The sequence below is a fragment of the Amphiura filiformis genome, chromosome 12, assembly GCF_039555335.1.
Source record: "Amphiura filiformis chromosome 12, Afil_fr2py, whole genome shotgun sequence".
NCBI lineage: Eukaryota > Metazoa > Echinodermata > Ophiuroidea > Amphilepidida > Amphiuridae > Amphiura > Amphiura filiformis.
In genome coordinates, this window is record NC_092639.1 from 42,543,082 (window position 1) to 42,559,397 (window position 16,316).

Genomic DNA, 16,316 nt, shown 5'->3' on the forward strand with positions numbered 1-16,316 from the left:
CATCCCACCTACATACACTTTAGGTAGAAATCATCAGATTTATAAAGTTTACTTCGAGTACTGTTAAATATCAAAAATATCAATTTTAATGATTTGCCATAAAATGTGTATTACATTGCGAATTTCAAAAATCAAAATTATTTGATATCAGAAGGCCATTCTTCGTATTCAGAATGCAATTCGATATGTCTGATGTGCTCTAATGTCCCACAATAAATACTGTCCAAACGTTCATACCCCTTCCCTTAAGCCACTTTGAGGCATGGTTTTTGGTGAATATATAGAACAGAACATAACAAACTAATATACCAATTTTCTCAAAAATGTTGAAAATGTCGAATACGTCAGTATGTGATACGGCCGACGAAATGTCGTGAAAACGTAATGTGTTAGCTGGGGGCTAGGTAATGAATTTTAACTATACCTTTATAATAACAATTTTATTTTTAGATATTTGATAGATCATGCTATTAAGGGATCCGGAATGAGCGTTTTGAGCGTTTCGACAGTATTTTTTATGGAACATGAGAGCACATCAGACGTATCGAATTGCATTTTGAATACGAAGAATGTCTTTCTGATATCAAATAATTTTCATTTTTGAAAATCACGATATAATACAAATTTTATGACAAATTATAAAATTTGATATTTTTTCAAATTTGTGATATATAACAGTCCTCGAAATAAATTTTATAAATCTAATGATATATTCTTAAAGTGTATGTAGCTGGGAGGAAAAGCCGATGATCAATTGAAAATTTTGACCTTTCATATTCAAGATATGGATTTTTTCCCCAAAAGACCTATTTTTTTTTGGTGTTTTAGAGAAAAAAATCCATATCTTCAATACGAAAGGTCAACATTTTCAATTGATCGTCGGCTTTTCATCCCACCTACATACACGTTAAGTATAAATCATCAGATTTATAAAGTTTACTTCGAGTACTGTTAAATATCAAAAATATAAATTTTTAACGATTTGCCATAAAATGTACATTACATTGCAAATTTCAAAAATCAAAATTATTTGATATCAGAATGACATTCTTCGTATTCAGAATGCAATTCGATATGTCTGATGTGCTCTAATGTCCCACAATAAATACTGTCCAAACGTTCATACCCCAGCCCTTAAGAAATTTAAGAAATTTGAACAGTTTTATAGATAGTATATAGAAGAAATTAAACTCAAATAATTTTAACTAGCCTTGTTTCAAGACTTTATGGAACAAGAGATCTCAAACCAGATTTAAGACTACATTATTTTATTAGACTTGTTCAAGGTACAGCTACTAAGATGTATAAAGTAAATAGTTACATAGCATATTCGAGAACGAATTTATCACGAAGTGTCGGAGCGTCACCTCCCGGCGTCACTTTTTTTAATGATATTATAACACTTTTCCACATGATTCCACATTTTGTTGTGTCCTTACCTTATTTATTAAAGCCTTCATTTATACAGATTATGGAAGTGTATAATTATGTGTAAAGCTGTTTATTTCAAATGTATCAATTAAAACGGCTTCATTCGTCGTGACAGCTAAAGTGTCTTTGCAGAAAGCCTTAACTCAAAAAGGATTCATTTCTGACTTAAGGCTTTCTGGTTCTCAGCCCTCGGTATAGAAATGTTCTTATTATTTTTGCAATCTTTGTGTAATTCAAATGGCTACTGATTTGTTTTTGGTGGTACTCTTAAAAAGTATCGTGCGATGACAATCAGTTGAATGTACTTTCTACCATATTGATCGATTGACTTCTGTAGAGTATGCCATTTAATGATCAAGTTAATTACATGGCTAATGATGTTTTGTTATTGTGACTAAAAGTAGTTAATTGAAACACAGACTAAATGTCAATAACCTCGTCCAATAACTAGAAAACTGTGAAGTATTATGTGGTCGATATTGCGAATGATGGCAAATGCAAATCACTATAAACCATCCATATATATAGAACCCGTGAAACGTCTTACGCGATTTGTCGGTCGCGGGCAGAAAGTATCACAATAACGGCTTTGCACTGTATTAAAAGCTGTAAAATTTGTTCATTTTGTACAATTCCAAATAAAAACGATGGTGATTTACTCACGTGTTAGTGACGTTTCACCACTACACTAGTGGTTCCATCAGACTGGCAACTCATCACACCTAACTGATTCCTTTTATAGGCAACAGGATGCACCGCAGAGGGCCCAACAATTGAGAGGTCTCTATCGTCTCGATCGTGAAGCCGTCAAGACCACCAGGTGGCTGAAAGAAGCCATTTAGATCCGCAGAAAAAGACATGACACACTAAACAAGGACCAGGGCCATACGCATTCAACAACATCTTTGACCAACTCATCACGCCCTCTACGGTACATCCTGCTGCCTAAGGAAGCGGTCAGATGTGATGAGTTGCCAGTCTGATAAAACCACTAGTGTAGTGGTGAAACGTCACTATAACGTGAGTAAATCACCTTCGTTTTTAGTTGGAATTGTTCAAAATGAACAAATTTCACAGTTTAAATCAACATTCCTAATGAACTTGTTCAAAAAGTCGTCATCTTTAGTTATTTTAGTAATACAAAGAGATCAATTTATAGTCATCTCTGATTCATTAACATGCGAAATGAGGTTACCTGATTTGGTGACTGCATTTGATTTGAAATCTATATTCCCTGTGTGGGAGACTCTTCCATAGGGGTCGCGTCTTCCATAGGGGGTGTATCGATTAAACTGGAATAGCCCATTGCTGTGATAAACTGAAATTGCTCATTTCACCGTCTATATACAAATAATTTACTCTCATCGGTTAAACAGCCACCCCGCCGATTTCTGAAGTACCTGGTTGCTGAATTCGGCTTTCGTTGAAAGAATTGGTAGACACCGGTGAATATCGCTTAGCACACTTAAACGGACACGATGATATAATGCGAAGAAAAGAATTCCGATAAGATTGAGTTCTTGCGATGTAAATAATAATATTCCACCAATAGGTGCACAGTAAGATCATATAAAATAATGCTTCCAAATAAAGCGAAGGATCGTTACCTGTGTGCACTTTGTAGAATAACAGTGAAACAATTGGCGCCCATCCGACTATAAAACTCCCTGTTACAATTAAAAATGTAAAAAGCGCCTTTGCGTCTTTCTTGCAAATTTTGCATGGTTGAAGATCTTGTGATGGGTTAAGTATATTATCAATCTTAACAGCCCTTTGATTGTGTCTATGTGTTATCCAATAGATACGGGCATACATGGTTGTTAATAACAAAAACGGTATCGCCACAAATATAGTTATTGTAAGTGTAAATGATATGATTGTATAGGTGTCCTTAACATTGTTAAAAACACGACATAACAGGCGATCCTTGTCATAAAATGTACCAGACGAAGGCGGGAACAAGAGATAAATGGTCAAAAATAGTCCTGCAACAAAATACACAAAAGCGATGTAAATCTTAGCACGTTTTGTTGTTATGATGGATGGTGCTCGTAATGGGAATTCAACTTGTAGATAACGCTCTATGTTGACTGCCAGGAGTGAGAGAATCAATACGATGTTCAGCGTTAGATGCGCCTTTCCAATAACGTTACAGGCCGAATGCGCAAACTTCAATGTAAAATGATCACCCCATAATAACGCGTAAGACGGAATCGTTACAAAGATCCCTAAAAACAAATCCGATATTGCCAGCGATATGCGATATATTTTAGTTGCCTTTTAAATTCCTTCGCGTGCCGTAGGACGAAACAACACCAGAGGTTACCAAATATGGTTAGAACAGCCGTGATTCCATGAAAAACCTTTCTGAATATGATAAATGCTGATGAGAACTGGTGATCGCCATCGTCCCAATCTTCAAAGGGCATTAGTTGAGTTTCGTTCGTCGTATTGACCATTAGACTTCCAAAAATCACATCCATCATGTCATATCTTGTCTTGTCATATCAAAACGTCCGTATTCCATGTGTCATCACAATGCGTTCAGTTCATCAAAATATTGTCTGTGAAACATATTATGCTCTTTTGATTAAAACTGTGACATCCTGTGACTTTTAACACTTCGAACACTGCTATGCATGTAATCAACCAATTTCACACTCCGAATATTGGAATTAATAATGACAGAGCATGGAGTTTGTCAAATAGTTCTACACGCGCAATCTTCGACACGGAGTCTGCATATATGTTTGTCAAATGAAAATAAATGGTCTGGTCTTGATAAAAGTGATATACATCAATCGTAAAGTAAGGGCGTGAAAGCAATATTTTGACCATGTCGACCAGGAGATTTATTCTTACCATACTTAGGTCTCACGTATCGATGGATTTATTATAAATAAATAACTAACAGTAGATATACAGCTGTATCTTGCTCAAGAGTGCTTAAGTGATTTAATGCTAGGTTATACATATAGGGTAACTAATTGTTGACATTTATTAGCGACATGTCACTATCGAAATGATCGATTTCTAAATGTGTTCTTATAGCACATGATGTTGGCAGTTAATACACTTGAACATGAACGTGGTTAAATGTAATTGATTTGGAGTAATATGGACATGGGCCATCGTTATCTGTTTTAACAAACGTGTCACCTCATTAATGTTCTTGTAACAGGTAATGGGATTTTATTTTTTAAATCAATATAACTGCTGCAGCGGTAGGTATTAACCTTCCGGTAAATATCACTATCCCCATTAGCTTAGCCAATAGGAAAAACAATCAAAACTTTTTGGTGGGTATGTTCCCCCGGAATTTTGAGGTGGTGGGTCTTCGGGAGCTGACGGCGAACCGGTAAATGGGGGTCTTTTGGAGCTGCGAACCGGGCTGTGAATAAGTAAAATGGGGTCTTTTGGAGCTGCGAACAGTCAAAATCAAGGGTCTTTCTTGGCTTTTTGGTTGAAAATCGCCTGAAAAAAACAGAAATATGAGGAATGAGAAAGTTTTGGGTCTTTTAGAGCTGAAATTATCAAAATCAAGGGTCTTTCGGAGCTCTATTTTGGTCATATATGCGGGGTCTTTCGGAGCTGCGAAATCCAAAAAGGGGGGTCTTTCCGGGGGAACATACCCGTACGGGCTGACGTCACGAAGTCGCGTGTGACTCCTCCATGTAAACAAAACGAGTAATTCATTCTCCCATCAGTATTTACTATAACCAGACAAGATTTATAGAATAATTCAGTTTGTGTAAGGATTGTGTCGTCTAATAATGGTATTTTATCAAGTGAATCTTTTATTATTATTTATATCAGCCTTCGGAATGGTGAAAAATCGCGCATCGCTTCGAAGTACCCGGATGACTACAATTGTATGCGCAGATGATGTGTACATTTCGCTCATCGGCACTGAGTTGCCTAATCAGTCATAATTTATTTATTTTAAAAAGTCGGTCTGATAAAAAATAATAAGAATTATGTGAATGGCTTCTTTCGTTGATAAAAGAATATTATATTTAACTCGATAGGAAATATTATTGAAACGCGATCAAAGCCATACATTTGTATTTGTATATCTCATACAAAGGTTCTTGTCATTTGATTGGTCAATTACTGTTGAGAGTATTTGCTACTTTTACAAAATGACTATTGCACTCCGCGCGAGTTCAAAAGTCAATTTTTCATTGCACTCACTCGCAGCTACCATGGCAACTCGCGAATTATAGTTGTCAGTGGGTGTCGCTTCTAAAATAAATATAGTTCATAGATATTTTTAATTTATTAAGTTTTCCTGGGTAATTTGTAAAATTAAGCAGAAGAATTCGTTCACGGGAAAGAATATTTTTCATTCGCTGAAATAAGAACTAATCCATTCAACATGTTCAACTCGGCAAAGCCTCGTTGAATGTAATAGTCGATATTTTACCTCATAAAAATATTCTTATATAAATCAATAAAAGAGATTTGGTCTTAAAATAGTAAAAACAGAAGTTTCTCTCCCTATGGATAATATAAAAGTGAATAATGTGCAGTATTTCATTGACAATACCTTTAATTTCTAAAACAATTCATTAATGAAAACGGATATTTTCAGCTATTCGGCATTATGACAAATCCAATAAAAAGCCCCAACCGCTGCACATAAAGTTGAGTTCGAGGTCAAATACACATTCAAACGCGTATAAACCATAGTACTTATCATTGATTTTGGAGTTTTGTGCAGAAATTGCTCATTTTCCTACGGATATGGACTAAAAACTTAACTTATAGCCTAACTTATAAACTTTAGTTATAAATAGTAATTTCCTGTCATATTTAGGAAACAAACCTGGTGGAAATCGTATGTTTCTTAGTATATGATTCATCTTCAAATAGTACTTTCCATTAATTTGTGATAAAAATGAAAGATCACTGAAAACATACTCAGAAGCGTGCATTAACTCAATTTGCCCAAAAGTCTCGATTCATAACGATATACGCCATCGTCGAAAGGAGTAACATAATCCAAATATTTGTAGCGCCATGTAGGATGAGTGCTCCATTACCTCCGCCGTCTTCAAACATATCACTGTATGAAGAACGTGATCCATTGTTAGGTTTAGCCTCTAAATCCAAGATGTCGCACATCATTTGGTAAATATTGATCTAAAATAATGCAGTAGAGATGAAACAGAAGGAACTCCTTTATAGTTACTCGTACATTAAAACCTATTCATGACTTATATTTCACCAGTATGTCATTATTGTCATATTTTTGAGCAATATCTACTACATTTGATATTAAACTTCTTTATATCATTCAAATATTAGAATGATGCCATATACCCTTAATATTTTGAAAATTTAAGTGGAAATCATGTTTAACAAAAAACACATTCAATCTTACTTAAGGTTAAATATATACCACTATTAAGAGCTGGGCAGTGTTTGAATACAGTCAGGGACTATTTGCTTGCATGGCATCTGAAAAAGGTGTTTAAAATCACTAAAAAATACCAAGCTCTTTTGTAAAATAAATGCAAATGTCAGATTAACCTGCAGAAATGACATGTTTTCTACCATTATTTTACAGTTTGATGAAAAAGTACCATGTATTCATCTGCTGCGCATCGATTTTACCACCCAACCATTGGGTTCGAATCTATTCACCAAAAAAAAAAGGAGGGCTCACTGTAAAATGGTGGTCTTTACACTTCAGTGCTTTAAAACACAAAGTCTCAGGCCATCATATGCTGTAACTATGGTCATGGGGATTCGCCCTTCTATTCTTAATTGATAAAAATGTGTTTTCACTGTAAAAGTTCCAAGTATGAGAAAATCGTGCTTGAAATTACCTATTTTTACATTGAAACCTATGTTATAGAGATTTAGTGGTATTGAACCTTAATCCACAATGAACGGTTTCATCTCTTACCGACTCGAAATGCTTGGCTAGATATCCCTTTTTAAAGCTTGGTCCTTGTGCATAGAATACAGACTTCATCACCATAATATCATTGTCGTAGCCATGGTCGGATTGGGTCACTAAGATTGGTTTGAATGTCTGAAACAGCATTGATAAAGGCGCGTGATTCTTCTGATTTGCATTCCTTAACGAACCATTATTAAAGTAAGTTCGCCTAATAATATTGACGAAAAATATTCGATTTTTGTTACTGCGTGCGTCCATAAAGTCCCTACGTCAAGCATTACACAACGCGCAACTATCGCAAGTGCTGCGTTAAACTGCGTACATGCCATTCTATATCAATACAGGATGTTACAAGATGTCTCACTACTTAGGCACCACATCCAATTTGGTCCTATACAACTATCGGCGCCCGATTAGGTACCGATGATTCACTCTCTGGAGATATAATAAATTGTATGAAGAATAATAATTAACAGTTGCATAGTGTTGTTGTTTTGCATTTAAATAAAAAAACAAATGCACTGTACAATTGTTCAGGTACCTCTTCGGGCACCGATAGCGCTATACATGTAGGACCAAAAAAGATGTTGTGCCTTATAAGCCGAACAAACTTTATGATTAGCTCGTATAGCAAACTGGATTCGCCATTTCTGAACATAATGACAATGTATACACAACTGGGAGGATGCAGATAGATATCCTTGCCAACACGATAGTTGCTTGAGTTTCCTTTATAAGAGCCAAGAGGGAGTCAGGTTTAAAATGGATTTATTTTATACGTGTCCGATGACAATCCTATAATTGATTCGCCCAATCGGAGGTAAAGAGAGGTTCGTGAAGCAAAACAATCTCTCTTGACAAATATCCTTGTAAACATTGTAAATTGTTTAAGTGGGCGAGGTACTAGAACACAAAAATAATGATAAAATTGAACATGGTAACTCAACTCTCTAAAGGCATTTGTTTCATATTTGGCTATTTAACCCACAATCATTATTATAATACAATGCATATCGTTGCAAACACGTTATCGCTTTGAAAGAAATACAATAGAATTCTATTTAACTGATATCGGCTACAGTACTGCGAAATCCGACTGAGTCATCCGGATTGAAGAAATCGGAACATATCGTCACTGGGTAGAAAAACCTTTTATGCAAATTGTTACTGTTACTCATTAAGAAAAACAGAGAACAGTACATAATGTCAAATTTGAAGTAATATTCATTTTGCAGGGGACTTTGAATTAACTTAACTAATAAAAACAACATCTTTGAACAGTCAGGAAGTTTTTGTGTCCCATGCAAAATGATGATACCTTTAAATTTGTAAATTTTGTGCTGTTCCCTGTTTTGCCAAATGAGTCAGTGAGGTTTCCCACCCAGCGTCGATATGCTCCAATCTCTTTAATCTAGACAACTCAGTCGCGTTTCTTAGCACTGTAGCCGATTTTACTCGGTTAAATTACATTTTATTATGTTTCTTTCAAAGCGATAATGTGCTTTGCAACGATTTATACGTATGCAGACAAGACACAACGAGGTACATGCAATACCATAATTACACTATGTCGTGGTAAACATGGGGTGCTCTGGTCAAAATTGTGTTGAAAAAATAACGTTTTAAAAAACTTTTCATGACCTTTATATAACCCGACATTTAAATGTTATTAAAATGTTTTGAAAAAAAAAAAACATTTTAAGAACATTTCCGTATTTACTGGGTGCAAATATTTTAACATAATGTTATTTAAGGGTTGACAAAATATTTGGAAAAAAATGTTAACTTTGCAAAAGTAGTTTACATTAACAGTTTGAAAACATTTTAAAAATATTGTTGCAGTGTGTTTTCATACAAAACGTTTTCATGACCATATAACCCGACATTTTATTGTTATTAAAACATTTTTACCTAAACCAAAAGCCAAAATATAACTTAATTTGTGTTTGCTGGGTAAACAATAGGATTTGTTGTCTTTACTATTCTCTACCTATGATAGGCGACAGGCAGATCCAATATTTAACGTAGTCTGCGCCGGCATCCAATACTCAAAATATTGGACCTGCTTGTCGTCTATCACACGGTAGAGGATAGTAAAAACAAAAATTCTTATCGTTTATTCTCTAATTCGCCAACCATTAGCATGGTTATCACAAAACACCGATAACATCGCCCTCTGTAGTCATTATAATACAAAGGAACGGTTTCTAGTTATTTGCATTTCGTCAGTATAGAGGAATCACGGATATTTACGTACCGTACATAAATTCCAATTGGCGTCGACGTATCCTAAGAGCGGCAATGCTCTGGGGTGATTTGCGTAGTGGAAACGTTCGGGGAAATCTTCTTTCTTGTAAACTTGTAAAGATGGATGCGCATCTACTAATGTGTCGTATAACTGGTGAAATCAAAAGGTAAAATATTCATCAATGTTATCATCGAATAATTAATATCTGATGTTTATATTTACATTTATTTTTTTCTTACAGATAGTCATAACCTGTGGTGATATTAAAACATCATATTTCTTGAAAGTGGATATGTGTGTAATGAAAGTACCTTCTGATAGCATGTGGGTTAAAATACAGCAACTTGTGCACACAAAATTAATATAATTATGTCAAGTTTTTGCTAAATATAAACGTATAAAAATGTCCAACCGTTTAATCGGCTGCGTATTTTGCACTGTAACAAAGTGTATCCAAATAGGTAAAGATTTAAATGTGCATAATGCATCGGAATTTCATCTTTATGAATATATTTTGTCTATTGTGCATGAGAAGCATTTCGGTCAAGATAGAACATGAATATTATAAACAAAATAGAAACGAACAGTTCATTAGACCTACCTGATCTAGCGTACCATTTACAGGAACCATCAGAAATATAGGCCCATAATCCGCTACAACAAAGTCTACGTCACTATCATCAATATAATCATAGAGTGCTACGTGTTTATCACGATCCTGTTCTACATGTCCATGATCACTCACAATCAACAAATTCAACTCATCGGCTAACCATGTATCCTCTATTCGATGCAGAAGATGTGCAACAGCATCATTCACCTCTTTTATATTATCTAAAACGGGTCCCTTACCGATGCCAAACGTATGGAGGGCATTATCTGGGAATTCAATCTGCATACAGGCGAAGTCTATGTTATCTTCTACGAACCACTCAAATACCTGGTCTAGTCTGGTGGTTAGGTTATATTCGTCTCGTGCCCATCTGGAATGTGGCATGTTTTTTGTACTCATGATGCCATCGATGGGGACGTTGCCACCGGGGTACATGTATGTTCCGGCTTTTAAGCCCTGTTGGTATAATCAGTGTGCTTTGCATGTAAGAAAGTTAAATAATAAACTTCATAAATAATTTTTTTAATTATCAAACCATACATATCGCTAGATTTATTTAAGATTACTAAAATACATTTCACTTCCAAATATATATATTTTTAAATAATTGACATCAATAACAAGTATTATCTAGCTAAGCTGCTTGTTATTATTCTACTTGTTAAAGGTATTTTTCTTTGTATTTATGGATTGAGTCTTGTCTGTCAATATTATGATGCAACTTCCAATACTGGAATTACGAGAGTTTTATATATATCAAAATTCGTTAATGTCTTGTCCCTTGATTGTAGATATCATGAGACTTTTAGACAACTAACATTGTTTTTACAATTACGAAGACATCTAAATCTGTATCTAAACCTCGTGTAAATAAATGACCTAACCTGTTTTTCGACTGTGACCCACATAGGTTCGGCACCTGTATTAAACCACCACGTCATATTGAGTGTATCGAGGTATCCATCTGAAATGGTCTTGTTTACAGGGTCAAAAGCAAGATTGTGAAGAACCCCATGGCTCTCTGGGTAAAGACCTGGACAGATCAAAATGGTGATGTTACATTTACACGTACATTAGGGACGTTAGCTATGTACAGTGAATTGGTCGAAGCATGGTATCATGTGAATAGAAGTGACCTTTGGCGAATATTGTTAAAGTTATTTTGAAGCGGATTTGACGAATTCAAATATCACAGTTAAACTTTTGTAGGTTTTGCGATTCTTGAGTCATGATATAAAGAGTATCGAAACGAGTCAACCGACCATATAAAACGACATTATATCAAGAACCCCAATACAGTAGGGATGAAAGCAAAACTCGATCGGCGGTTACCGACGATTGAACCGAGTTACATTGTTTAGAATAATAGAAACCGGCTCCAACTGGACGGAACCGTCCGGAGTTTTGATTTTTGAAAGTACCTGACGGTGTTTTCATTCTGTACCCATTCAAGTCACCAATAGTTTAACTTTTCATTAATCGCCTAATCTCGATAATGGAAATGTGTTGTTGGTTTTTCTTGTTGTTGTTGTTGTTGTTGACTTTGTTGTTGTTGTTTTACAAGCTACATGTTGTTGAAAATTACTGGTTGAATTAGGTTATAATAATTTTCTGTTTCAAACGTCAAGCTTGGTATATACTTTTGTCTGCACTCACGAAGTACAAAAAATCAGTTCTCTAATAACTTCAACAGTTAAGTTCCCGTATCAATGGCCTATTTCTACTGGAGCGAGCAGTGTAGTATAATACTTCTGGATGAGTATATAGCACCTTCATTTATTTTAAAATAATTATTGGGTTGTGTTTAGTAAGAAAGGGGTAGGGAGGAGGGGACGAAGGGCATTGGAAGTAGACAGGGAGGTACAGTGGCGGTAGCATGGGACATCTTGCCATCATACTTGACCCTCCCTCTGAGTGGAAGCCTGTTGACTGTCCAGGGCATGGGAAAAATCATTGTGAACACGGGCAAGAGCAGTTTCAGTGCTGTGATGGGTCCTGTATGCCGATTGCATTGGCTCAGCGAGATCATGTTCATCAATATGATTTTTCATTTGGGAAACAGCACATTTTTTCTATGATTTTAGATGTTAACTGGAGATTGTCAACGGGGCGGTAATTCTTAAGTTCATTTTTATTGAGCGATGGCTTTTTCAATACAGGAGTAATGACCGCTCTGTGCAGGTCTTCTGGGGGGTTCCTGTGGACAAAGACATATTCACAATTTTTGTGAGTGTAGGGAGCAAGATATTGACATGTTGTTTTATGAGCCATGTGGGGAGAACATCCAGAACACACTGTTTGTTTGGACACTTTGTTATAACCTGTAACAACTCGTCATCTGACACATGAGCACTTACACTACCAGATGAGATATAAAAACATTCACATCATCATTAACCACAGATTTGACAACCTCGTCCCTGATCTTGTTGACCTTGCCAATAAAATATTTGCCAAAAGCATTTGTAAGATCAACAGGATTCTCTGTATCAGGGATAGGATTTGAGTCCTTGTTGAGGAGCTCGTTAACAACACTGTACATGTCCTTAAGGGAACTGGAATGAGCGTTTTGAGCGTTTCGACAGCATTTTTTGTGGGACATGAGAGCACATCAGGCCTATCGAATTGCATTCTGAATACGAAGAATGTCTTTCTGATATCAAATAATTTTCATTTTATGAAATTCACGATATAATACAAATTTTATGACAAATTATTAAAATTTGATATTTTTCACATTTTGGAGATATAACAGTCCTCGAAGTAAATTTGATAAATTTAATCATATAGTCTTAAAGTGTATGTAGCTGGGAGGAAAAGCCGACGATCAATTGAAAATTTTTACCTTTCATATTGAAGATATGGATTTTTTTCCCAAAAAGACCTAATTTTTTTTGGTGTTTTGGGAAAAAAAATCGATATCTTCAATACGAAAGGTCAAAATTTTCAATTGATCGTCGGCTTTTCATCCCACCTACATACACTTTAGGTAGAAATCATCAGATTTATAAAGTTTACTTCGAGTACTGTTAAATATCAAAATATCAATTTTAATGATTTGCCATAAAATGTGTATTACATTGCGAATTTCAAAAATCAAAATTATTTGATATCAGAAGGCCATTCTTCGTATTCAGAATGCAATTCGATATGTCTGATGTGCTCTAATGTCCCACAATAAATACTGTCCAAATGTTCATACCCCTTCCCTTAACACTACAAGATTTCTCAAATTTGACAGTCTGTTTTGAGGTGAGGAATTCTTCACGATGAATAGATGACCGAGACTTCCTCCATTTCCGCTCACAGCGCCTGCGTTCTCTGATGGCTTCATATACTTGTGACATACTTGACCTCCTTGTTATTGACGGAGCATGGCTGTCAAGAACTTCAAGGCAAGAGCGGTTATATTCATTGAACAAATCGTCAACATTGGAATAACACTTCTGCGAGATAGCCAGCATTTTCAAAGAAAGATCTTCTGAGAAGCGTTGATGATCAATGCTTCTATATCTGCGAAAGGTCCGAACAGTTTTAGATGGGCGCTGTTTGGATAAGTTAATGGAGCAGTTTACCATAAAGTGATCTATGGTGAAGGTGACACAATCAACGCAGATATCATGAATTAAGTTGTCAGAAATTCTGGTTACAACAACGTCAAGGATGTGTCCACTTCTATGTGTTGGCTCGGTCACACGTTGACTCATGCCAACTGATGACAGGCAAGTAAACACACGTTTAACATCACTATTGGTAGGCAAATCAAAGTGCACATTCCAATCTCCAACAACATGAACAAGTAGGACTTTGCCAGGCAGTAAGCTCACATAGTCAATGAAATCCTCTATTTTAAGAAGGAAAGATGACAATTTGAACTGATTGAGAGCAGATGGTGATAGTCTATATACAATGATGATGTAAAATGAGCGAGACATGTTGGTCACAACAGTATATTCAAATGTTGTGAATGTAGGTATGTTAAGGTTCGTAAGATGACAGAGTCCAATTTGTTGTTTAAAGAGGATCCCAATTCCGCCATGAGTGTCACCAGATGCATAAACACGAGGAGTATTTATAAAAGTGTAACCAGGAGGTGACATTTCCCTGATGATGACAGGGTCATCTGGTTTCATCCAAGTCAAAACAGTTATATTACGTGGGTCAGCTTTATTTGAGCATAAACGCAAATATTATCATTGTTTTAATCAAATAAATGACTAGAGAACGCCATTACCTGTAACCATAGAAAACATGCTAGGAGTTGACATTGTAGGCCAGATAGGGTCCATCCATTCAGCACGGACACCATTAGTAGCGATGCTATCCAAAGCAGGCATCTCTTCGCCAAACAAATCCCATCTTAAACCATCTAAGATGAGGAGGAACACCCTTTTCTTGACAAAAAAGATAATACATGCATACTCATTCACAGACAATTTGTACAAAATGGTTTGTATTGCAGTTGCTCTCGATAGCGTCGTCTGCAAGTGTACAACATGGTATAAGTAAAGTTAAGTATATTCAGAAGGTATGATATTTATCTATCTTGATACGAAAACAGCGTTTCCGGCAAATTCGGTTATTAATTAGATTACTCCCATTCAAAAGTTCAAAGGTTACTTACCTGTTCGTTAGATAGTGTAAGCCTATACATGTTGTAAAATCTAAAGAAAACGTTAGAAGCAAAGAAGCAGCGTATTCTATGATGAATTAATTTGTTTATTGATATTTATTTAAAACTCTGAATGTCTTTACCTTCGGAAGTACCAACGCAGATCCCGCAACAAACAAGCTTGTAAACAAGAGAAGTAGTGTGGCATATTTGGCACCCATTTTGAAAACAAGTATACACAAATATGTCGGAAACCCAAAGACGGGGAACCACTGGGCAATATATGGACTTTAATATTAAGGGACGGAACTATATTACCAATGTGTTTAGAACGTGTGTCTTATAATATAATCTGGGCTATCTGTATTGTGTTAATCTTTTTGCCATATAATACGATTGCCACTAAAGGCGGTTTGTATAATAACCTGCATGGATTTATTTTATTATAATTTTAATACCGCGTTAAGGGAAGGGGTATGAACGTTTGGACAGTATTTATTGTGGGACATTAGAGCACATCAGACATATCGAATTGCATTCTGAATACGAAGAATGTCCTTCTGATATCAAATAATTTAGATTTTTGAAATTCCCAATGTAATACACATTTTATGGCAAATCATTAAAAATTTATATTTTTGATATTTAACAGTACTTGAAGTAAACTTTATAAATCTGATGATTTATACTTAAAGTGTATGTAGGTGGCATGAAAAGCCGACGATCAATTGACAATTTGGACCTTTCGTATTGAAGATATGGACCAAAAAAAAAAAAGGTCTTTTGGGAAAAAAATCCATATCTTCAATATGAAAGGTCAAAATTTTCAATTGATCGTCGGCTTTTTCTCCCAGCTACATACACTTTAAGAATATATCATTAGATTTATAAAATTTATTTCGAGGATTGTTATATATCAAAAATTTGAAAAATAACAAATTTTAATAATTTGTCATAATATTTGTATCATATCGTGAATTTCAAAAATGAAAATTATTTGATATCAGAAAGACATGCTTCGTATTCAGAATGCAATTCGATACGTCTGAGGTGCTCTCATGTCCTACAAAAAATACTGTCGAAACGCGATACACGCTCATTCTAGATCCCTTAAATTATGAAAGATCATGTAATTACGGTTACGTCCCACTTATTATTCAGGTGTATAGACACAAGAAGTAAACAAATAGTAACGTGATACTTATCATAACGATCGTTGAATTGAGATAACATAAAGAGTTCAGCACTGACACCAGGCGGCATAGGAAGCGCAACACGTGACGTACGAGGCTGACGAAGATACAGGGCTGACAGCCCCATTCTATACACGGTTAGCAATTACAAATGGAAAATTAACATACTTGCAGTGGGGTACTTTGTAGAACCCCGACGGTTTTAGAGTAAGATAATTTTGCTTTGACACCACATAACAAATTTAGAATTGTTTGTGAAGATTTCATGATTATGTGTTAATCCAATGGCGACCTCAAAATTGGCGATA

General features: G+C 35.4%; 1 protein-coding gene across 1 annotated transcript; it reads right to left on the reverse strand.

Moving 5' to 3' along the window:
- Positions 1–6,348: 6,348 nt before the first annotated feature.
- On the reverse strand, positions 6,349–14,857 carry LOC140165523 (ectonucleotide pyrophosphatase/phosphodiesterase family member 7-like). The gene is made up of 7 exons (XM_072188809.1): positions 14,828–14,857; positions 14,438–14,684; positions 11,088–11,236; positions 10,192–10,659; positions 9,600–9,740; positions 7,346–7,474; positions 6,349–6,576 (listed from the first exon to the last, which is right to left on the reverse strand). Exons 1-7 carry the CDS (start codon positions 14,855–14,857, stop codon positions 6,373–6,375), a joined length of 1,368 nt encoding a protein of 455 aa, XP_072044910.1. The 3' UTR covers positions 6,349–6,372.
- Positions 14,858–16,316: the final 1,459 nt, after the last annotated feature.

Bases quoted from the DNA above. Each gene is read 5' to 3' on its own strand.
- LOC140165523 (XM_072188809.1), bottom strand. From the start codon at position 14,857: ATGTATAGGCTTACACTATCTAACGAACAG. The intron at 9,741-10,191 runs GTAGGTCTAATG...TGATTTCACCAG, and splicing joins TAAATGGTACGCTAGATCAG to TTATACGACACATTAGTAGA. The intron at 7,475-9,599 runs GTACGTAAATAT...ATGCTGTTTCAG, and splicing joins CCAATTGGAATTTATGTACG to ACATTCAAACCAATCTTAGT.